The sequence below is a fragment of the Hakea prostrata genome, chromosome 3 (genome assembly GCF_041222555.1).
Source record: "Hakea prostrata isolate BN-2017 chromosome 3, UWA_Hpros_2, whole genome shotgun sequence".
NCBI lineage: Eukaryota > Viridiplantae > Streptophyta > Magnoliopsida > Proteales > Proteaceae > Hakea > Hakea prostrata.
This window is the reverse complement of record NC_142602.1, coordinates 30,348,632-30,369,359: the sequence shown is the minus strand read 5'-3', so window position 1 is coordinate 30,369,359 and position 20,728 is coordinate 30,348,632. Positions and strand designations below refer to the sequence as shown.

The 20,728-nt window shown below is 39.0% G+C and overlaps 1 protein-coding gene across 1 annotated transcript in view; it reads right to left on the bottom strand.

Moving 5' to 3' along the window:
* Window positions 1–4,928: 4,928 nt before the first annotated feature.
* The window catches only part of LOC149022051 (endoribonuclease Dicer homolog 2-like), a 59,875-nt gene continuing 44,075 nt past the window's right edge, over window positions 4,929–20,728 (bottom strand). The window contains exons 15-21 of the mRNA XM_089150241.1: window positions 16,576–16,850; window positions 16,030–16,478; window positions 15,233–15,321; window positions 12,092–12,288; window positions 10,730–10,939; window positions 10,181–10,582; window positions 4,929–5,256 (exon numbers count right to left, since the gene is read on the bottom strand). Coding sequence (XP_089006367.1) covers window positions 4,969–5,256; window positions 10,181–10,582; window positions 10,730–10,939; window positions 12,092–12,288; window positions 15,233–15,321; window positions 16,030–16,478; window positions 16,576–16,850 — 1,910 coding nt within the window. The 3' untranslated portion in view covers window positions 4,929–4,968. The remainder of the gene's footprint in view (window positions 5,257–10,180; window positions 10,583–10,729; window positions 10,940–12,091; window positions 12,289–15,232; window positions 15,322–16,029; window positions 16,479–16,575; window positions 16,851–20,728) is intronic.

Genomic DNA, 20,728 nt, shown 5'->3' with positions numbered 1-20,728 from the left:
TTGCATCTCTTCCTCATCCCGATCGTCACGTATCTCAATCGGTAATGTCGTGGGCCTCGTGGCCTTCTTCGGGCCTTCTTTGTCCTTCAAATAAGCTACATAACACTGTTGGAGATTCTTTGATCAGAAGACACTTGACCAATTCCCTTATCAGTTGGGAACTTGATCTTCATGTGCTTTGTTGAGACCACCGCACCTAGCTTTGTTAGGGATGGCCTGCCAAGGATAACATTATACGCCGGAAGCTCCTGAACCACTAGAAAATTCACCCGAATGGTAGTTTCCTTAGGGAAATTTCCAACTGAAAGGTCAAGCTGAACTGATCCTTCGACAATAGCCGATGATCCAGCAAATCCATACAAGTGTGTGGATGATGGTTCCATAAAATCCTTCTCAATCTTTAGTTTCTGATAAGCTTCGTATGACAAAAGATCTACGAAAGAGCCTGTATCGACCAACACTCTATGCACCTCCCGTCGTCCAATCTCCACCTCGATGACTATGGCATCATCATGAGGTGTGTAAATACCTCTCTCGTCCTCATCATCAAAGGTGATTGAACTTTCACCATTCGGTCTTTTCCGCTTCTGCGCCTCTCCAGTTCCAACGAACTTAGATTTGGCCTTTAGCTTTCGGAGGGACTCCGGTTTGGATCCCCCACATATAGTTAGGATAGGAGACCGGCTAGCATCAACCACCTCCTTTCCCTTCTTTGATTTGGGAACCTCGACCCATCGTTCTTGACTTTCTGAACGGTCCCTCTTCTCGACAGCAACTCTTGGCTCCGCCTGTCACCCATTAATGAAACTGGAGAGGTGACCTTAAGAGATCAATCTTTCAATGTCGGCCTTCAGGTGCCTGCAATCATTGGTGTAATGCCCGTAATCCTTATGAAAACGGCAATACTTTTCCATGTTACGCTCTCTAGGTTTGGATATGACCTTTGGGGGCCATTTCAAAATGTCTTGTCTTTTGATGATATTTAGAATCTCCGACCGAGGGGTATTCATTGGTGTGTACTCACTTTGATCGGGAGAACGCTGCCTCCACGCCGAACGGGGCTTTCTTGCTCGATCATGATTGGGCTGCCTAGGCTTCTACCTTTTTTCAAGAGCCTTCTGTTCTTTGGTGGAGGCTTTCGCTTCCCCTTAATGTGTGTCTAGAATCTTCGTCACTTCTTCCTACTTTTGACACCTTTCCACCAGTTCGGCATAGGTGGTTGGCATGTCTTGAAGTAATAACTCCAAGAGTCTCCGATTTGTGAGTCTAGTCACCAGTGAACAGTGCAGTTTTAGCTACCTGTTTGTCCAGATTCTCAATCTCCATAGTAACTTTGTTGAATATTTTCAGGTACTCCCGAATTGACTCACTTTTCCCTTGCTTTATGGTGAATAGAGTCTCCTCTGTTTTTTTGATCTGGATTCCACTCTAGAAACGACTGATAAACTTCCGCGCCAATTCCTCGAAATCGACAATTCTTCCCGAAGGAAGATTTGAAAACCAATTCTGTGCCGCTCCGGTTAAAGATGAACTAAACACCCTGCAAAGGATTTCATCAGAACTACTAGCCACTGCCATAGTTTGCTGATAATAACTAATATGGGCAATGGGATCTCCTGAACCATCGAACGAAGAGAAAGTCGAGAGCCAGAAACTGTGAGGAAACACAAATCTAGCTACTGCCTCAACAAAAGGGGTCTTTCTGATGACCGAATAGATGTCATCGACCATCTTCCCTCGGGAGAGCAATCCCAACCTTTGATTGATATATGCAAGCTCCTGACCAATGTGGACCGAATGTCCCCCACCAGTCTGATAGCTTTCTCAACCCGAACGTTTTGAGGTTGGCGAGTGAGTGTACTCCTCTGCCCAATCTCGTTACTAACCGAGTTCGGCTTGATTGCGGCTGTTCCTTCTGGGTAGTTCCCCAGTTCTCCGCTCTCGGCCTCGCTCTCTGGAATCCCCCCGGAGGTTCGAGCCATAATTTTGGCCTCCTTCCGGTTGCCTATCTCCCTGTGAGGAATGCCCTCGAAGCGGTGGTATGAGCATCTCTGCTTCTCCTGCATGCCTTCTGGCCTCCTGATGATCAGGAGCCTGGGGAGCCACCACTTGTCTGACCAGCGTACGAAGCGTCTTGTTCATCTCCAAAAACTAGAGTTGCATTTGATCCAACTATTGTTGGAGAGGATTAGGAGGGTTTAAGTGTTCGTTACCACCCAATCCCTCATCTTCATGTACTTCACGAGCACAACTTCCTTCAAAGATATCTTCTGGAACGTTCCCTTCTGAAAGTCGAATGCCAGGCTCTCGCTGTGCCACCGCAGCTGCTATTGCTGACCTGGTAACCATGACTTTTTGAAGCGTTTCCCACAGACGACGCCAAAATGCGTCCAAAAGCTGCTTAGCCCTTAGATCACTCGAGAGTGACCTGCAAAACAATCGTCAGATGTGGCCCGACCGTGGGGGTCGGGAGTCCACCTCCGATGGCTAAGTCAGTTAATGAATTGATCACAAAGGCTCTGACTGAATGCAGAGCGAAGTATGAATATGAATGTTGGGAATACGATTCAATTACCTTCTTCATACGTAAATTAAGACTTATATAGAATTTACCTTCTAATCTTGTCCGTCGAACTCGTTCGAGCTTAGCCACAAATAAACCCGCAGCAGGAATTAGAAAGTAAGGTTCTTGATGAAACCAGCCTGTAGAATGACTCCCAAGTTCTGGTCAAGTGCAGCTTTTATGGTGGAGTATATGTGTCGTAAATTTCACCTTTGGATGGCTCAATCAAAAGATATGGCTGCAACTCCCAATTCCCAAATTAGTGGACCTAAGGTGCTTCAGCTGGCCACTGGATTGCAACCAAAGTCTGGTTGAGTGAAACATTGATGGTGGTGAGGCTTGTTCTGAAAGTTCGATGAAGTTCAGTTATGTTGGTTCGGATTGAAGCTATGAAGATGCAGTTAAAATAGAAGGTTTAGAGGGAATGGAAGGGAGAATGGTATGTTTTAAAACCCAGAGGGGTTTGGAGATGGAAGATGGAGAAGAATGTATTTGGTGGTGCAGCAGACACTCAAGTCTCAAGCAACAAGGGTTTGTTCGATTTTCAAATTGGAGAATCAGCAGGACTGTAGTTTCGATGAAAGAAGGTGATCAATGGCAGCCTTCAAACCTATTGTTAGAAAAATCACCAGTCTTCAACAATCTCAAAATCTGAACTAGAGTGTGTTTTTGTTGTGAAAATAAGAAGAAATATTAGGGAAAGAAAATAGAAAGTAGAAGGAGGAGGATAGGCCCTCTCAGCCCAGGCTCCTTCAGCCATTCTTTTCATTCACAATGGGCAACAATGGTCAAAGCATTCTTCATTCATCAGCTGGCAAAATCTTGGCGAGGGTCTTGCAGCCTATTAAAAACATAGAGAGTTTTGGTGGTTACTCTTTAATTTCATGAAAAGTAGAAACTACTAATCCTAAGAATGTAATCTGACTTTGTTGGGAAGTAGAAACTAATCCTTCCAACAATAAAGCAGAGACTGACTTCTTTTGAGTGAAAGGGCCCTGTTTTTATGAGTTCCTTTGACATCATAATGTGTCACATGGTGAATTTATGGGAGAGAGTTGTTGAAATCTGCCTATGGAAGGAAACAATTATTTGGTGAATCAATTTGGTTTTATGCTGGGAAGGTCTATTATAGAAGCTATTTTCTTATTCTGGAGTGGATGAACGTTCTTATATATATAGGACCTTATGGAAAGAGATATGGAGGGCAAGAAGGCTGTCTGTATGGCCTTTATTGATATGGAAAAAACATCTATGAAAGCGTCCCTAGAGAGTTTATTTGGCTTACTAGAGAATAGAAGGGTGTCATGCAATGATGTAAACATAATTAGAGTTATGGATGATGGCGCAGCGACTAACTGCAAGAACTCTCCCTGAGGGAGTGGTTCTAGGTAGTGGTTTGCCAATTACAGTTGGGTTACATCAATGATCAGTCTTTGCAATGATCCTTTTGATCCTTATTTCTATTTATATTATTTTGGAGGAAGAGAAAAAAAAGGAAGGGCAAGTTTAAAATATGGAGATCAACCTTGGAAAAGCTCTTAAAATAATTATAACAAAGATGGAATATATGGTGTGTAACTTTGACCATACGAGGATAGTTTATTAGATGGTGAATATTGATGAGAGAGATATTGCACAAAGTGATTATATTTGGTATGTGCTTGGTAGTTGATAGTAAATAAAAGAAGGTGAAATAGAAGATGTGGCTGATTTCATCGTCAAGAAAAATGGTTAATTTCATTTCTTGATATTTATGGAATTACTTCTGTTACGTAAATGACATTAATTTATAATAATAAAAGGGAAATGGTTCTGTTACGTAAATGACATTAATTTATAATAAAAAGGAAACGGCATTTCCTTTCTCTTTCAGATGACTTATTTATTGGCAGCCTCTCTCCTTTTCAATTTGAAAATGACTGAATTCCTTCTGATGTAGCCAACTCATTCAATGAAAGAAATGACTCTTTAAGTTATATGATATAGCTATTATCTTTCATTTAAATCCCAAAATGCTCTTGTTCTAATTTCATAGATGTAGGTGAAGAACTACTCTCCTCACTCACGTTTTATCTCCCTCCTAACTCCTAAGAAAAAAAAAAAAAAAAAAAGTCAAAACTAACAGGTTGCAATTTTCAATTATTGTAAAAAATATTGCAACCATAGGTTATTATTTAACAGAGGATCCTGACTGGGTTACACCAAGTTGGCAAACCAGTAGGAGATTGGATAAGTAGAACAATGAAACACACTCAGAGTACAGATCTGAAAACATATACAAAAATGGATGATATGCATCTACAGTGGGTGGTTTTTTTTTTTTTTTTTTTTGGGGGGGGGGGGGGGGGGGGTTGGCAGATCTAGAGTGACTCTATGCAGTTTGAGGAATGATATAAAGAAATGAATTATCTTGCCTTTGGAAGGTCTATCTCCGAATCCCAGCCGAAAGTTGAACCCGAAGATGAGTGCTCAAAATTGTTGACTGCAGATGTGATCTGATTATGAAGCAGTGATGATGCATGGAGAACATATTTGTACAATCCAGCCTTGAGCACTGCACGTGCATAGCATTCATTGTTTACACTAGCAGACCTCAGGTCAGTTAGCAGTCCTGGGAATATATTGGGATATTCCTCATAAAAGTATTTGGTGATGAGGTAATCTAACACTGAATCCCCAAGGAATTCTAGACGCTGAAATGAAGAAATATTCGTAAGATGGCAATGAAGATTACATGATACAAGCATATCTAAACTTGTCATTGATTAGGGAATGCAAAGGTATGCAGCAGATTGTGAAATGTCCTTCCATCACCATTTGCCAGTTATTGTCAACACTCAATAGTGAAAAAGTTACTATATGTCAGTTGAGTAAATAAAACTGCAGTCAAAGAATTTATTTAGTCCTGCCCCAGGCTCTATTAGTCCTTCAATATAAATCAAATCACTCGTTTGAGCATAAGCATCCCAAGACCTCTATTGAACATAGCCATGCCACCTCACATGTATCTCTTGTAGCTTATCATGTGGCAGGGCTACGCCTAACTCAGCTGTAATATGGTCATTCTTTCAGATTATCTTTCCCAATTTTTCCACACATTAATGTCAACATCCTCGTCTCTTCTACATTTAGTGGGAGTCCAATGATATTGTCTGCAGGAATACTTGTTGAAAGGGCTCTTTCAAGGAATTTCTTGTATTATGGTCTCATGGGTTTATACTATACATACTACATCTATGCAATTTGCAATTAAAATAAGTTAAACAGAAAAGAAGTAGATGAGGCACATTATCCTCTCCAACAGTCCCTCTTCAACCCTAGTCTCTTCCCTATCTTCGCTTCTTCCTACCTTTTGATAGGACCCTCTCAATCTTGGTATCTAAGTCATATCGATAGCTTACAACAATGGATGACTACAGATTCAATACAAACAGCAACAACATATAACTCTGTTCTTTCATTATCTCTGATAAACTTCAATAACAGAAACCTATGAATTCAGAACAGCATAACAGCATCTCTGATATGGATATGGCTGATGAATTAAGATTGATTATACTACTGATAAACACTTCTGAAAATAAGATAAAACTAAATATAACTCATATCAGCTAGAACAGCCGATGGCTAGCTAATTCCCCCAGAGGTCTTCCCTCTCCCCGCAAGCATCTGCTTGCTACTCCTATTTTCTCCCCCCTCTCCTTTTCATAGTCCCTTCATCCCCTAACAAACTCTAACCAATTCTTACTCTTCTATCCAATCTTCTTCTGCCAGCTGGAATGTCTACTCTGCAGCTCTGGTTACAACAGACTCATGGGTGCTGTCTAATAGAGAATTGCCACCTGTCCCCTCCCCTGCTGCAGATGCTAAGGGTTGCTATGTTCTCTTTAGTCCCTGCTGTAAATAATGCTGCTTTCCCTTGTTTACCCTTGGGTTTGTATACTTGAATAACTAGGGGCTTATCAACACTTCCCGCCTTCAGTTTCACCTTGTCCTTAAGGTGAGGGAAAATTTGAGGTTGAGTCTTCACATGTGTGCCAGCCATCTTCCGGGAAGCGTGCAAGTACCGAAACAAAATTTAGCTTCTTTTTTTTTTTTTGATAGCTGGAATGCAGCTTGCCTAATGCTTACCAGAGCAGCATCATCTGGAAGCAGGTATCCCTTTTCCTAATAGAATTGATCCAGCATAAATAGGCACAACACCTGTGGAATCCCGAATGTAGTGCTTCTTCAGTCGATCCACGCCATGATGAATTCCCAAGGCACATTGGAAACAGCCACTTGTATGAAATATCCCCAGAAAAGCAAAATAAATGACCACCGAAGAGCAATATGCCATCCTTACGGCCAGGCCCTTGATTGGAGGATGATCTTGACTCGGCAGCTATCTCTTGGGTGGCAGCATTCAAGGCTTCATAGCTAGCAGTGACGAGGATGAGTCTATAACTTGTGATCCTTATAATTGCTTCAAGTACTCGCAGAAATGCTTGAGGTTGCATAAGAAAATCCATGCTCCCAATAGAACTCAGCCCCTGGAGACAACATAGCTGAAATTTCTTTGTAGTTGTGAAACAGTCGAAGACTGCACTGTTGAGTAGACATCCGACAGATAAAATCCACGAAACAGGTGCTTTCGCACGACCATCAGATTCAGGGGAAATGGACCCAATTTGTCCGTAAGTCTCCAGCAAACCCTCGTGCACTACCAAGTTGGACCCATAAGTGTCGTCCACTGCAATGGTCTGAAGAGCAAAAGCTGAAGAAGACGATGAAAGAATACCCTCGATCCCAAATTCCAGAGTTTTTGGTTTAAAAACTCCTGTGATGACTCTCAGAGAAGTTGCCCGAAAACAGTAGGGGATTGTTCGGTTGTGCATCGCGGTCCTGGTATACATCGGGTCTTTGAGCTTCCAACGCAGGAGCATCCTCTTCAGTACTACCGCCCCAAACGTGCGATCAGTCTTCCGTGCCAGGGCCTTAAAACGCAGCAACTATATCATTCGAGGTTACAAGTGGAGCAACTGAAGATGATGAGAATTGTTGATCCACCTACTCAAGTGGTGCTAATGGTGATGGGGAAGATGGGGGTATAGATTCAAGCTCAAGCTGCACAGGAACTGGATGAGACCCAAGCTCCTAATCAATGTCAAGGTTACATTTGTGGTGGTTTTGATGTTAAAGAGGATGCTACTAGTAGAGTTTATAACTTGATACTAGTAGTGGTGACAGGGATGGTGGTGGTGGTGAATAATGGACTTTGAGTGCATTACGTGGTTCTAGTGCCAAAGACATCGAGCCCCGTCAACTTCACTACAGAACCACAATACAAACATGCCAAATAGAATGAACACCATGGTGGAATACATCGTCATTTCACAGACCAGGCCCTCCTCATCCACTGGGACTAGGGGGGTTGCTGAGAAGGGCCTCATGGCCAATTAGAGCCTAGTAGATGACATATATGATGCACATTAATAACTTAGCTCTACATGTGGATTGAGTATTGGCGATAGGCACACCTAAGATAGTGGGTATTGATGTGCCCCATCTTTTATCAATGATGCTAGTTCATCTAGGAGGGCCTCAAAGCAGAGTGTGTCATATTTCAACCACAAAAGGAAGAAATTTCGGTCGAAATTGTCGAAATTTCGATCAAAATACCTACATTTTTGAAAAATGAAATGAAAAACCAATTATTTCAGAGAAGTTATATGTTTCAACCAAAACGATACAACATTTCGGTCGAAACGATACAAAATTTCGTATGGGCCGAAACAATCCTTTTCATATGCAGTTGAGCCAATTCCTTATCCGGAGATTCATAACTTCCCACCATCAGGACATCTTAGGCATGTGGATGAGGCCACATACAGAGCTGTAGTTGCCGACTACGTCGACAACTATATGGGGCAAACATCATGGGACTTGTATTGTCATTTGTATGGGGTGCAGAGGGAGGAGGGAGACATGGAATAGAGTAGACTAGTAATTGATAATATTCTCGCTACTTCTCATATATACTATATACTTGAATGTTACTTTTTCAATGATTTTTTTGGTAAACTAGTAGTTCCATGGTATTTTTTATGCTTGAAATAGGTAGTACGCAAAAATCTAGATCATTTTGAGTCCATATGAGGCTCGAAACTGAAGTTTGAAACTTCAGCAAAAAATCACAAATTTTGACCGAAATTTTGGTCAAAACTTGGATCGGCCTTTTCCTAGGTCGAAATCCCTGTTTCAACTGAAATTTCTTCTATGATTTCAACCCATATGGTCAGATGGTTAGGATGGGGAAGCATATGTCAACCCTATTGTATTCTAGTGTTAGCTATGGCTTCCACTCACACTAAGAGTATGGTGACCTAAATCTTTCTTCATCAATAAGAAGTTCTCGTACTTGACACATAGGCCACCATAACCATACCTAGTGGCAGCATATGATCCACATTATGGTGTAGATTAATGGGTAGTACATCATAGTTTGGTGACCCATATTCTAGAATGGGATATGGGTCCTATATGGAGGTCATGTCTTATCATGTTCAATTCTTCTCAGAGTTTATATCCTTGGATGCATATGTGTCACAATCAAAGCGCAGCGCATATCGGACTTAAAGAAGGATTGAGCATGGCCGACATAGCATCTTCTGTTAATCTAGGTCTAGAGGAACTTCTTTGTTCCTGTATTTCCTATGAGTTGAGGTTCTGTGATTGATATTTGACTACTTCTAGGTATGTTCTAGTTGTCTTATGTGTTATGCACATTTTAATGTAGCTTTAATGTTACTTGATTATTAATGGAAATTGCTTATCATATATGTCAATTTATACCTTAAGCATGTTTTGATTTGTGAAAATACAACTGTTACCAACAACCAAGCACGTGTGAATCCAAAAGACTAATTTGTGTTGTTTTTTATTCCAATTAACCATGAATATGTATTTATAGGCTTAAAATAGGCTATACCAGAAAAAAAGCATGCATAAAACGCACCGAAAACAACCACCAAGACCTAGCAGAAATCTGAAACACGTCTCAGGCTTTCAGTAAGTTTTCTGCCAAAATCTCAAGATATTTTCATCCCGAGGCCAGAACCCCGAGATGAAACGAAACTATGAAACTTGTTTCAGAGTTGACAAATGGTCCTGCTCTGCGGCTTTGCCTCAAGCTCTAGAACCAGGAACAGTAACGGATTTCAAACCATCTAGGGATTTGGAATGAGTCTTAAGGACTTCAACTAAAAGTTCTGATCAAGTGATCAATGGAGTTATGGAGCAGAAAGCTAAATCCTACTATTAGTAACCAAGTAACACCAAATTGTTTGAAACACGAGTACACAACCACTTATTCCTTGTTCAAACAAGAAATTGCTGAAAACATGACAACTATGGAAATGGGGAGCATCCAGCTTATAAAAGGAGAAAATATCTTTGAAGTATGCCAAATTACATGTTTACAACAAATGGATCATTCATTATGCTTAATTATACTTCCCAAGGCAAATAATTATACTTCCCAATAGCGGTTGCATTATGAATTTATAATAGACACAAGCACAATATATATGAATTGAGAAGAACTTAATTTTGATTAAAATGAGAAGATGGACAAACCTGGTAGCATTTTGTTATCTCAGGAACCATGAATGAACCATGACTAAATGCTTCAACCAACAATGAAGGCTCACGAAACGAGTACTTCAACAATGATTCAATGTGGTAAGTATTAACATGCCCCTCTGCATGTGCCAGGAAGGGTCTCTCATGTGGCACATTAACTAAGTCAACCTTCATTCCAAGCCAATCCATAAACAGTAGAGCTGCCGATTCTCCACCAGTGCTAAGGTATGCACCAATCAATGCTTCAACCACATCAGCGACTACTTTACTCTTGATTTTCCTTCTTCCCTTACTATAAATCTTTCTAGTATCAGAAAGCAACACTTCATCCAACTCAGAGTGATCACCAGGAATATGCCACAGTTTAGGATCAAAACACTCAGTACGGATGAAACCCTGCCGTTAGTAAAAGATATTTAGATGAATTTGGGGGCCATCAAAATAGATAATCAGAGACGATTTAAGAAAAACTTTGATGTTAAGTATAAATTTGAAATCCTGACAGTCCAAATAAGAAAACGAAAGAATAAGCTAACATATTACCGGAAGCTTATGGTCACATCCTAATTTGCAAAGAAAGGAGTTAGTGATCATTTTCTCTTTCTGAGCACTAAGAAGGCCCTCATGATGGTGTTCATTAGCCCGGAATAGTTGCTGACATGTCACGTACTTGAGGAATGAATCTCCAAGCGTCTCTAGGGATTCCAAAGAAAACTCTTCTTGGCACTTCTTTGTGGTAATTGCTTCCAAAACCTATTACACATAGAAAAAGGTTAAACAATCCAAAAAACCAAACAAACATTGGGATAGAACTATACAAAATTATCAATGCATGATTGCCAATAAAATGGTATTCAAAAATATGCTGAATGAATGGCCTTTACAGTTTCTTTTAGGTCGCAAAGCCTGATATCGTTTATTCTGTAGAACTTTTAAGGTTCCCACATGCGAGGCTTCTTAGCGCAACCAGATTGTTATTCTTAATATAAAACAAAAGCCAGAAACTGCAGAAAGGTTCCTTTTCTTTCCCACATCTCGATGTTATGTCAATCACATATAATTAGAAGAAAATCTAATTTCATTAAAGCATTTTTAAAAGGTATCTCAACCATTATCTCAAGCATTTCCTAAGGACTTCACTAAACAGTCTAGAAGAATTAACTACAGATAGGAGGATTGCAGAACACAGTTCCATATGCTAATCATCGATCACAATGCCTAGTATACCTCGCCAACATGCGGAAACTGCCAATGTTGGATGATGGATGGAACAAGATATCCCAAGTCTTTCTGAATCAGTGTGTGTGTGTCTGCCCTCTCTTCCTTCCTTGAAGGCCAAACATTATAGGGTTGAGATTATAAGAATTATCTGAATGCATATGGTGACTTTGTGGGGTTTTTTTTTTTATATTTTATATAATTCACCTATTATCATCTGTTTTAAAGAATTAACACAACCAATAGTACTTGAGAGTTTAATTAATAGCTAATGCAACCAGTAATGGTGGAAAACAGATGCACTGCCTGTAACATTGAGACCAAAATATTAAAAAAAATTAGGCAAAGGTTGTCAGGCTTTGCTGAACCTGCACCAGTGCACAGCAAGTGGACGGCACTGCTTAAAACAAAGGCCACACCAACAAGGTATCTAGGCAACTAAGGTGCCTGAAAGGACTAGGAGACTCCTTGCAGATATGCATAAAAGACAAAGGATAGTTATCAAAGCTAACACTATATATCTCTACTTCCATTTTCAAACCCCTATGAGATAAGGAATATTACCCTATTATACAAAGAGGCAACTTCGGAAGGTTACAGATTCATTTTAACAAACTATGGTCACACAACACAAAACCTTCTATATTAAAAACACATATTACATAAAAGGAAAATAATTGAGAATACCTTTTTGGGTGGGATCGAAACATTGTGTGTGAAGTGATCTGACTGCAACTTCTTTAGGTTGATGGCAATAAGAAGAGATTCAAGCCGATGCATGATGGATGGAATGAATAAGAAAGAATAGATAACACCAACTTCAATGGGAGACGTAATGACCAAACAGAGTTCAGGAGGCAATTCAACGTAATTGTTACTCTGCCCTGCAAAAAGGAAAAAAGTAAAACAGAAGCATATAGATCATGATCTGTGAATAAGATACCAAGCATACTATACAAAACATGGAAGATTCAAATCTGACACATTGGATGGGCTCCCTCATGCTCTTCTATCAGAGATGCAGCAGGACCTACATGCCTAAGAGCATGAGAGAGTTAACTCTCATTGGTAAAGGTGAGCTTCCCCATCCCGCTGACATTGTTTTCTATACTACGAAAATATTAATATACAAAGAAAAGGGGCAAATTTGTTGGAAGGAAAATTGATACATCCACTTTCATGAGGTCAATGATAGACGAAACACAAGTACAAATCCGCAGATAGTCAGTCTAGTGCAAGAAGAAACCATCAAGATCTAATTGGTTGACGAAGTGCAAAGATCCATGATGCCGGTAACCATGCTCATGAATAAAAAATCCATTAGGAAAAGGAGGAGAATAAAGTGGGAGAATGTAAAAAGGAGAGAGAAGAAAGGTTCCCAAGTAACAAGATTATGCATGTTTGTTGGGGTGTTCAGAGTGGGAGGTGGAGTAGCATCTGAATATATGAGCTAGCATAAAAAAAGATGGCTTTCCAAATGAAGTTCGTCCTAGAATTGGATGTCCAACTCCTAAGATTCCACTTCATTTTTAAGGTGATAGAATGACTCCACCTGGTCCAACTTCCTGTAGGGCTACAAATAGAATAACCAAAAGATCTTATAGTCCACAACCATCCAGGCAAAGCATCTAATATGTCCAGAATGGAGCCCAAGGCAGCTAATCTATTTTAATGGAACTGAGCAAGCAAGAGGACAAGAAAAGAAAAGGTGGTTAACATCTTCAGCTTGATAAAAAGAAAAGAGTCTAGTGAGGCAAGACTAGAATGTGGTAGTGAATAAAGAAAACCTAGGTGAGAAAGCAAAGGTTTAGGGTTCTCCATACTGCCGTTAAAGTAGAAAGAGGAGGGATGGGGTTGCTGGGTGTAGGAAATGTCTCAATTGGAAGTGGTACCAAAGGTGCCAGAACAGGAAGCAAAGCCAGATAGTTTCGTCAGGTGAAGTCAAGGTGAATGGGGAACGGAGGACCATGTCCCTTGGGTGATGAAGGATGAACAGAGGGTAGCTTTTGACATCATTGACTTACAAACAATATAGGAAACAAGGTAAAGGACACCATGGGGCCCCTAGGATCAGGCCAAGAAGAGATAAAAGTATCCATAGAAAAATGAATGAGGTAGAAGATTGGGCAGAAGAGAAGAGGAGGTGTTTCCTCCAAACCAAGAAGGTTGCTGGGCATTATGAGCCATCCAAAAAGGAATCAGTCTTAAGAAGGTAGGAATAAAAACTATTGAACTTTCCTTAAAATAGAGTTTCCTGATGAGCTTGAGAAGACTAGTAGCATTGTAGTCAGGGATCTTGCAGATGCCAAGGCCACCCCCAGATCTAGGGAGATAGATGGAGGACCACCTCATAGGGTGGAGGAATCTAAAGACTTCTTTTTTTGAGAAAAATGTGCAAAAGCAAGACTATGCATTGGTGATGGACTTGGGAAGAGAGAAGATCCTGCACCAATCACAACTAGATATAAGAAGCTTGAGGGACAAATTTGACCAGAACAGTCTGGCCAGAAAAGGGTAGGAGCTTTCCTCTGCTACAGCATTTCTGGATCAGGTCAAGGGAGTGTAGTGGTGCCTACTATGAAAACCGTGAATGAGGGGAAGCCCAAATAGATAACCCAGGGGAAGGGGGAGCCTATGGTGAAACTTATGAGCTGGAGAAGGATGGGTTTAAGAGTTTCAAAGGCATCAGACAAGAAGAGGTGGGATTTCTGGATGATCATACAGAGGCCAGAGAGAGATTGTAAGAGCTAGGCGATCTGGGTGATGTTTAAGGCTTTGAACATGGGGATGGGAGCTTTGGCATGGGCACTACAGGAGAGAACCTCAAGGATGAGGGAAAAGGAGAAAGGTGGAGAACTGACACCCTTACCATCTAGGGGGGAAATCTCACTGAAACAATGGTCTTTTACAAGCTTATCTCTATTGGAAAACCTCCTCAGTAGGCTGAACAACCTTCAGGAAAACATTGTATTGGAGTAAATCTTAAAATTGAAAACTAAGTCAAACAAGGTGTTCCTTCATATTTGCACCCTTGGTTGGCAGTGATGTAAAACCCTATGTGGTATCTCTTGTATACTGCTGATTCCACATGGTTTTTAACAACCATACAACCTAATTCGCTAGTGAAACAAGTAACTCAGCAACAATGGTTGAAGGAACATAATGTTAATTAAATCTTCAAGAAAATAGTCAAAAGGAGAAACACAGAGTACAGTAAACAATACATAGAAAACACTACATAGACACCAAGTCCTGCATGTCCTAAACAAGCAACAACTGATGTCCTTCAAGGGATGTGGCAATCCCTGCATGGTATTACAGTTCTCCATGTCAAAGAGTACCAGTGAATTTGATTTCGTGAAACAAAACATACTTATACATTTCATTTTATCATTTGCTGAAATGGTACAGATAGGATAGTCCGACCAAAACAATCCCAGCCCTATAGTTTACATAACGTTTTCTTAGATGAATTTGAATATACAAAAAAATCTTGAATTTTTCTGAAACGAAGTTTTCGAACTTTGCTCATTACACCTCATAATGTTATGGAAAAACAGCAGAAGTTCTTTTCGGTCCCCCACACCTATTTTGCTTAAAAAACAGCTTATTATATGCAAAAGTATCAGCAGTTCATTCTGTTTTTTCAAATGCGTAGTGATGATAAATAAAAGATAAATAAAAAATAAATAAAATAACAGAATCTAAGAGATTTTTTACAGCATTGCTTATACCTTCATTTCTCTGCTCATCTTGACAATAAAGTAACTTTCACATTCAGGAACACAGAAATTTGAAAATGAAATTGAAACAGTGGACAATTGTAACCTTTGTCTTTCTGAAGTCCATTTTTCACTGTAAAAATATCTCTCCCAACAAGCAGAGGTTCTCCATCATATTGTAATTCAATCCCATGCCTGTCGTATGAAACAAAGAGAATCAGACCCTAACCCTTTCATTTCTATTTTTTTCCCTTTTCTTTTCATTTTTAATAAAAACATAAACTTTAGTATGACTAGAGAGTTCTAAAAGATGGGTGGAACCAATGGTTCAAAGGAAGAAGTGCCAAAAAGAATGAACTAAAAGGACAGGCACCCTAAAAACTGTGAAAGATTTTTTTTTACCCCTTCAGTTAGCTATCAGAAAGAAAGTTGTATATCAGAAAGAAGTACCTGAATAATGCAAGGTGAAAATAAAAATGTAATGCTGAGAAGAGGGTGAGTGGCAAAAGCAACAAAGTAATAAAATAATAAATCAGCATATTCAAGGGAATGAAGGAAAGCCCCCGGTTAGCGATAAGTTGAAGCAAAATCATTTGAAGTTTCTCAGCCATGTACTATTGGATGCATTTGTGATGAGAGATGAATAGATGATACAGCACATAGAATCGAACATAGAAGAACAAAAGGAAACATACCTACCTATGAAAAAGTATTTAGAAAAAATGCAGACGGCTTCCAGATTAAAGATAGTGACCATGAAAAAGTATTCATTTAGGTGACCAAACTTACTTGGGATATAGCACATAGAACTTATTTTATAGAGTAAAACTACAAAATAATCCAAAGAACACATAAATCAACATGCAATGTAAAACTATATGAACAAGCAGAGAGACTACACACCGGAGCTGGTAATGTTTCTTGTATGTAAAAGCATGTTGACCCCCTTTCATCAGTGAATTCGCATCCATATCATATAGGATCCCAGTGACACAATATATGCTACCATTATGAGGAGTCAACACTAAGGAGTTCTCAAGAATGCAGCTACATATCACACCATTTTTTGTCTGCAAACTACAAGTAGAACCCTTTGAGGTACAAGGATGCTTATGATGGACCTGAACAACTTCAGTTGGCTGTACTGTACGTTGAAAACAAGCAGACCTGACACACTCCCAATCTATAATTTTAGATTCCAGATGGCAACTTCTGCAAGGAAGTAGTAAATAGTCAATCATCTGATGACTTGACTCCAGATGAGAACTGTCTACAGCATCCTTTGCTTTGTACAAATCCTTTTGAAGAAGCAGCTTCAGAACAGTTATCTGGAATCTCCTAGCTGTAGGAACCTATAACAGCCAATTTACCAAGAGAAGGGAGAAAAAAATATATGAAGTTCTGAGATTATTAGCATAAGCTTAAACAAACGATGATTAAACTTAATACCTGTTCGGAATTAAGACGCATAGTTCCATGGTACAAGATGTTCACTGTGAGAGAACCCCTATCAATTTCTAAATTGAAGTCATAATTCATAGATCCAAGCTCCAGGTCACACCGCATAAGGAGAATAATATCATTGAATGGAACATCATACTCGAAATTCCACTTTAATTCAATTGAATAGCAAAAGTACAATCCCTCTTGAAAATTAAATGATGGATGACCAACAAGTTCTCCTGGAAAATAATTATCATGTTCATCTTCATATGATATATTCCCTGCATCACAGACGATGAACAAATAAATTTCCAATCAATAAGGAATGGATTTAATACGTATCCAACTGAAATAACGAGAAACGAGGGTAAATCATCCAGCAAGAAACTTAACTTGGCAATACTGAAAGCAAAACAAAAACAAGAATTCAATAGGGAGATTGGTAAACAATCATTGGATCAATGGATTTACAGTTCTTCAGTAGTTCGGTCTAAACTCCTAAGTCAATAAAGCACTAAAAAGAAGATGATGAAAACACTTTATGGCCAAACGATAACCTATTTGTGTAAAAATTCATCAATGAAACTGACCTCTTCTTTTCAATGAATGAAAAAAATCATTACCAATGAAAAAAGAAAGTAACTGGAGAAAACAAATGAAAGCCACCATTTCTATTTTGGTAGAGTGATAAGCAACCTCTAATACTAGGTTCCAAACAAGATTACGGTGCTGACATAATAGCAGTTAAATTGTACTGTCTGCATGCAAAATCAGGCCAAAACATAGCACAAATACCCGCTAATTGATGCTTACAAACTTGTAGGCACTGGCCCGTCTCATCTTGTTGGCTTGTAGAAAACTTGAAATCAATCTGAGTTCCTTTTGGTAGTTCCTTCATTTGATCACTTATTGTGGTCAGTCCAACTGTCCAAGTCATACTAAAAGTTATCAGCGCTAAGTCATTAACTTCCTCTTAGTGTAGTCAGCCCATTAAGCTACCTTAAGAAGAGACATTTAATGCTTTCCATTTCTTTATCATAGTAGTCAAAATGATACGCAATTCAAGGAGTTCGCCAGGCACTCAAGTAACAAGGTACCTGCCTTTGCATTTTAGTATTTACTAATGTATTTTGCCTTGGTGCCTCCAATCACACCTCATAGGCAGCTCTTGTTACTACAGCAAAGCCTTCTGTAGCAGTAGACAATGCTGATTCATAGAACAAAATTCCGTCGAAACTTGCGAAATTTCCACTGAAATTTCCCATTTTGGGAACCTCAAAACGAAAAAGTAGGGGACCGAAAAAATTCCAAGTTTCGATCGAAATAGTCAAAATTTCATCGAAACCTCGAAACCTGTCAAAACCTAGTTCAACTTAACTAGACCAGCTGGTTTATGAGAAAAAAATTCCAAATTTCTTTGAAACATGGGAAATTTCGTGGAAACTTGAGGCTTTTTCCTGCAAGTTTTGTAGCTTTCCCAAATTTTCAATTTTTTTTGTTTCTTTCATGTTTCCCCAAATATCACGACAAATACCCCCTCCTTCAGGACTTCCCTATCCAAATTGCGTATTCCCTCAAACTAGTTATCTTAGGCATGTTGATGACTAGACTTATAAAGTTACAGTTGTCGATTACCTTGACAACCATAGGCATAAAATGTCATGGGATGTCTATGTTCGTTGGTTGGAGGAGAGGATGTTACATACATAGTACTACTCAGCTCACAGGATGGATCCACTCTTGGCACTCCTCTTGGCATTAAGCCGTACTTTCCTTTTATCGTCAGTTACTTTTTTATTTGATGTTTTGAAGTTAAAAATTATATATTGAATGTTATGTACTTTAAGTAGTTAAGTTTATAGTGTACTTCTCGGACAACTTTACATTGATGTTATGTACATTGAATGACATATCTACATTGATTTTTTTAGCAAAATATAGCAAATGTGTTCTTTATACTCTAATTAGCTTAAATGTAGAGTCCCACTCTAAAATACTCCCTAAAACCTGTCGAGACTTCATGTCGAAACTTGCACGAAAAAGTCCAAAGTTTCCTCGAAAATTTCCAGTTTCCCACCTAGGGATCCCATTTTCACCTGGTCGAAACTTAAGTTTCCCTCGAATTATTTTTCTATGTGCTAATTATCAGTAGGCCCGTCTCTACTCATTCTACAGAGTAAAATATGACTTACCGGAAATTATATAGCTGTCCCAAGGGGGCTGGAAGGGAGGAAAAGTTGGTTATGCTCATCCTCAGGATAACTGTTAGCTTTAAATGAATATGATTCAAAATAGGTTTAATTATTTATGTTTGAAGAACCTTAATTTCTTTACCTTTTCATTTACCAATCAGCTTTTGGAGTTATTTTTATGATCTTTATGATGCTCTTATTTCAATTAGTTATCCTCTTAATTCCACTTACTTAATGGCTTCTCCTGCTCTATAAATTGAGGAATTCTTTTGCCTTCTACAGATCAACTATTGAAATCTCCTTGAAACAAGTCTCTTTTGGTTTAATCAATTACATCTTTTGATAAGTTAAGGTTCTCTTGAGACTAATCAAAGCTTTCTTGGAATTAATCAATTCTTTCTTAAGACAGATTATATTATGTTATCAAAATACAAGTATTGCATGTTATGTGTTCTCTTGGTTCTGTCTTGAGATTTGACAGAGCATAACCCTATAGCATAACAAAGGCGTCCAATAGTTGAGTGCACAATTATTGAGGGAGCCAGGGCTGTTTTATCTTGAAGGTCGATTTGCATATTCCCGGTTGCAAGTTGCAACATGGGGTGGCATCTACAGTGTTAAGGACTATCAGATGACATGACTCAGCCTTATTTTCTAACAATTTCTGCTACAAGTATCAAGAAGGTCGGTGAAGGAGATATTATCAAAGCCAGCTTACCTTTAAGGCAACAGTTAGGTTAGACCACTCAATACTCTAACAATTAGTTTCCAACACAAAGGCTCAGATGAGTCTACTGTTGTAAGTTCCACCCACTGGATTTACCATTTTTACCACTTTTACCACTTTTACCACTTTTTTAATCTTCCAATTACGATTAAAAAGGAGTCAGTTCTTGTACTTAGCATCCGATAGGTAAATATCTTTCTTATGACTCTTTGTCTGACTCTTACCGTGCTTTTATATCCTCTCTAACGTCTATATTTGTTCCTAAAAGTTGGCAGGAAGGCTATGCTAATAAGAGATGGAAGGCATCATGGTAGAGGAAATACAGAAAATGAAGAAAAGTGACACTCAAGAGTTGATTACACTTCCTTCAAGAAAAAAACTTGTGGGCTGCAATGGGTGTTGTGGTTAAACAAAATATGTATGGATCAATCAACAGGTTGAAGGCTAGACCAGTTGCAAAGAGACTACCCAAACCTATGGGATTGATTATTAGGAAAACTTTTTCCCCTGTTGCAAAACTCAACACTTTCAGAGTTATACTGTTTATAGCTGTGAACATGGAAGAAAATTCGATCGAAATGGTCGAAATTTCGATCGAAATGCCTGCAAAAATCCAACTCGAAACGAAATTGAGTAGTAGGCACGAAAAGTATCCATTTCGTTTCGTATCGACCGAAATTTCGGCTCGATACCATATCGGGCCAAAACGACACTTGCGTAGGCTTTAAAATACCCAAAATCGAGCTCATTTTCAACCTACCGTCAGTTTCGACTGTTTCGAGCGATATCGCCCAGGAGATTTCGACCTGATTTTGCATTTTTTGCTCATTTCTCTTGCTTTCATCCCATTCTACACCTAATTTCTAGTATTCCATTTCCTTCAAACACTTGATTTGCTCCTCCATTTGTGCATTTTCTCAAATCTTGCAAGGTGAGTAACCAACTTCCTCATTTTTTTATTTTTGTTTCATTTGTGCCTTAAATCATGTTAGATTGCTTCCAAATTTATATATGTTTACTTTAGAGTGATGATCTATGAATTTGTAGTGTCAAAATTATTTTTTGATTCTTCCTACTATTTTTTTTATTTTTCTGTTATTAAAAATTATTTACTAAATTATGTATATTGTTAAAAATGTTTATGTATAGTACATGTATAAGCTTCAAATGAATGTATGTGAGAGTTGAGACACCATATTGCTGTGATGGTGTTGAATTAATTTTTTTTTCTGTTAATTAT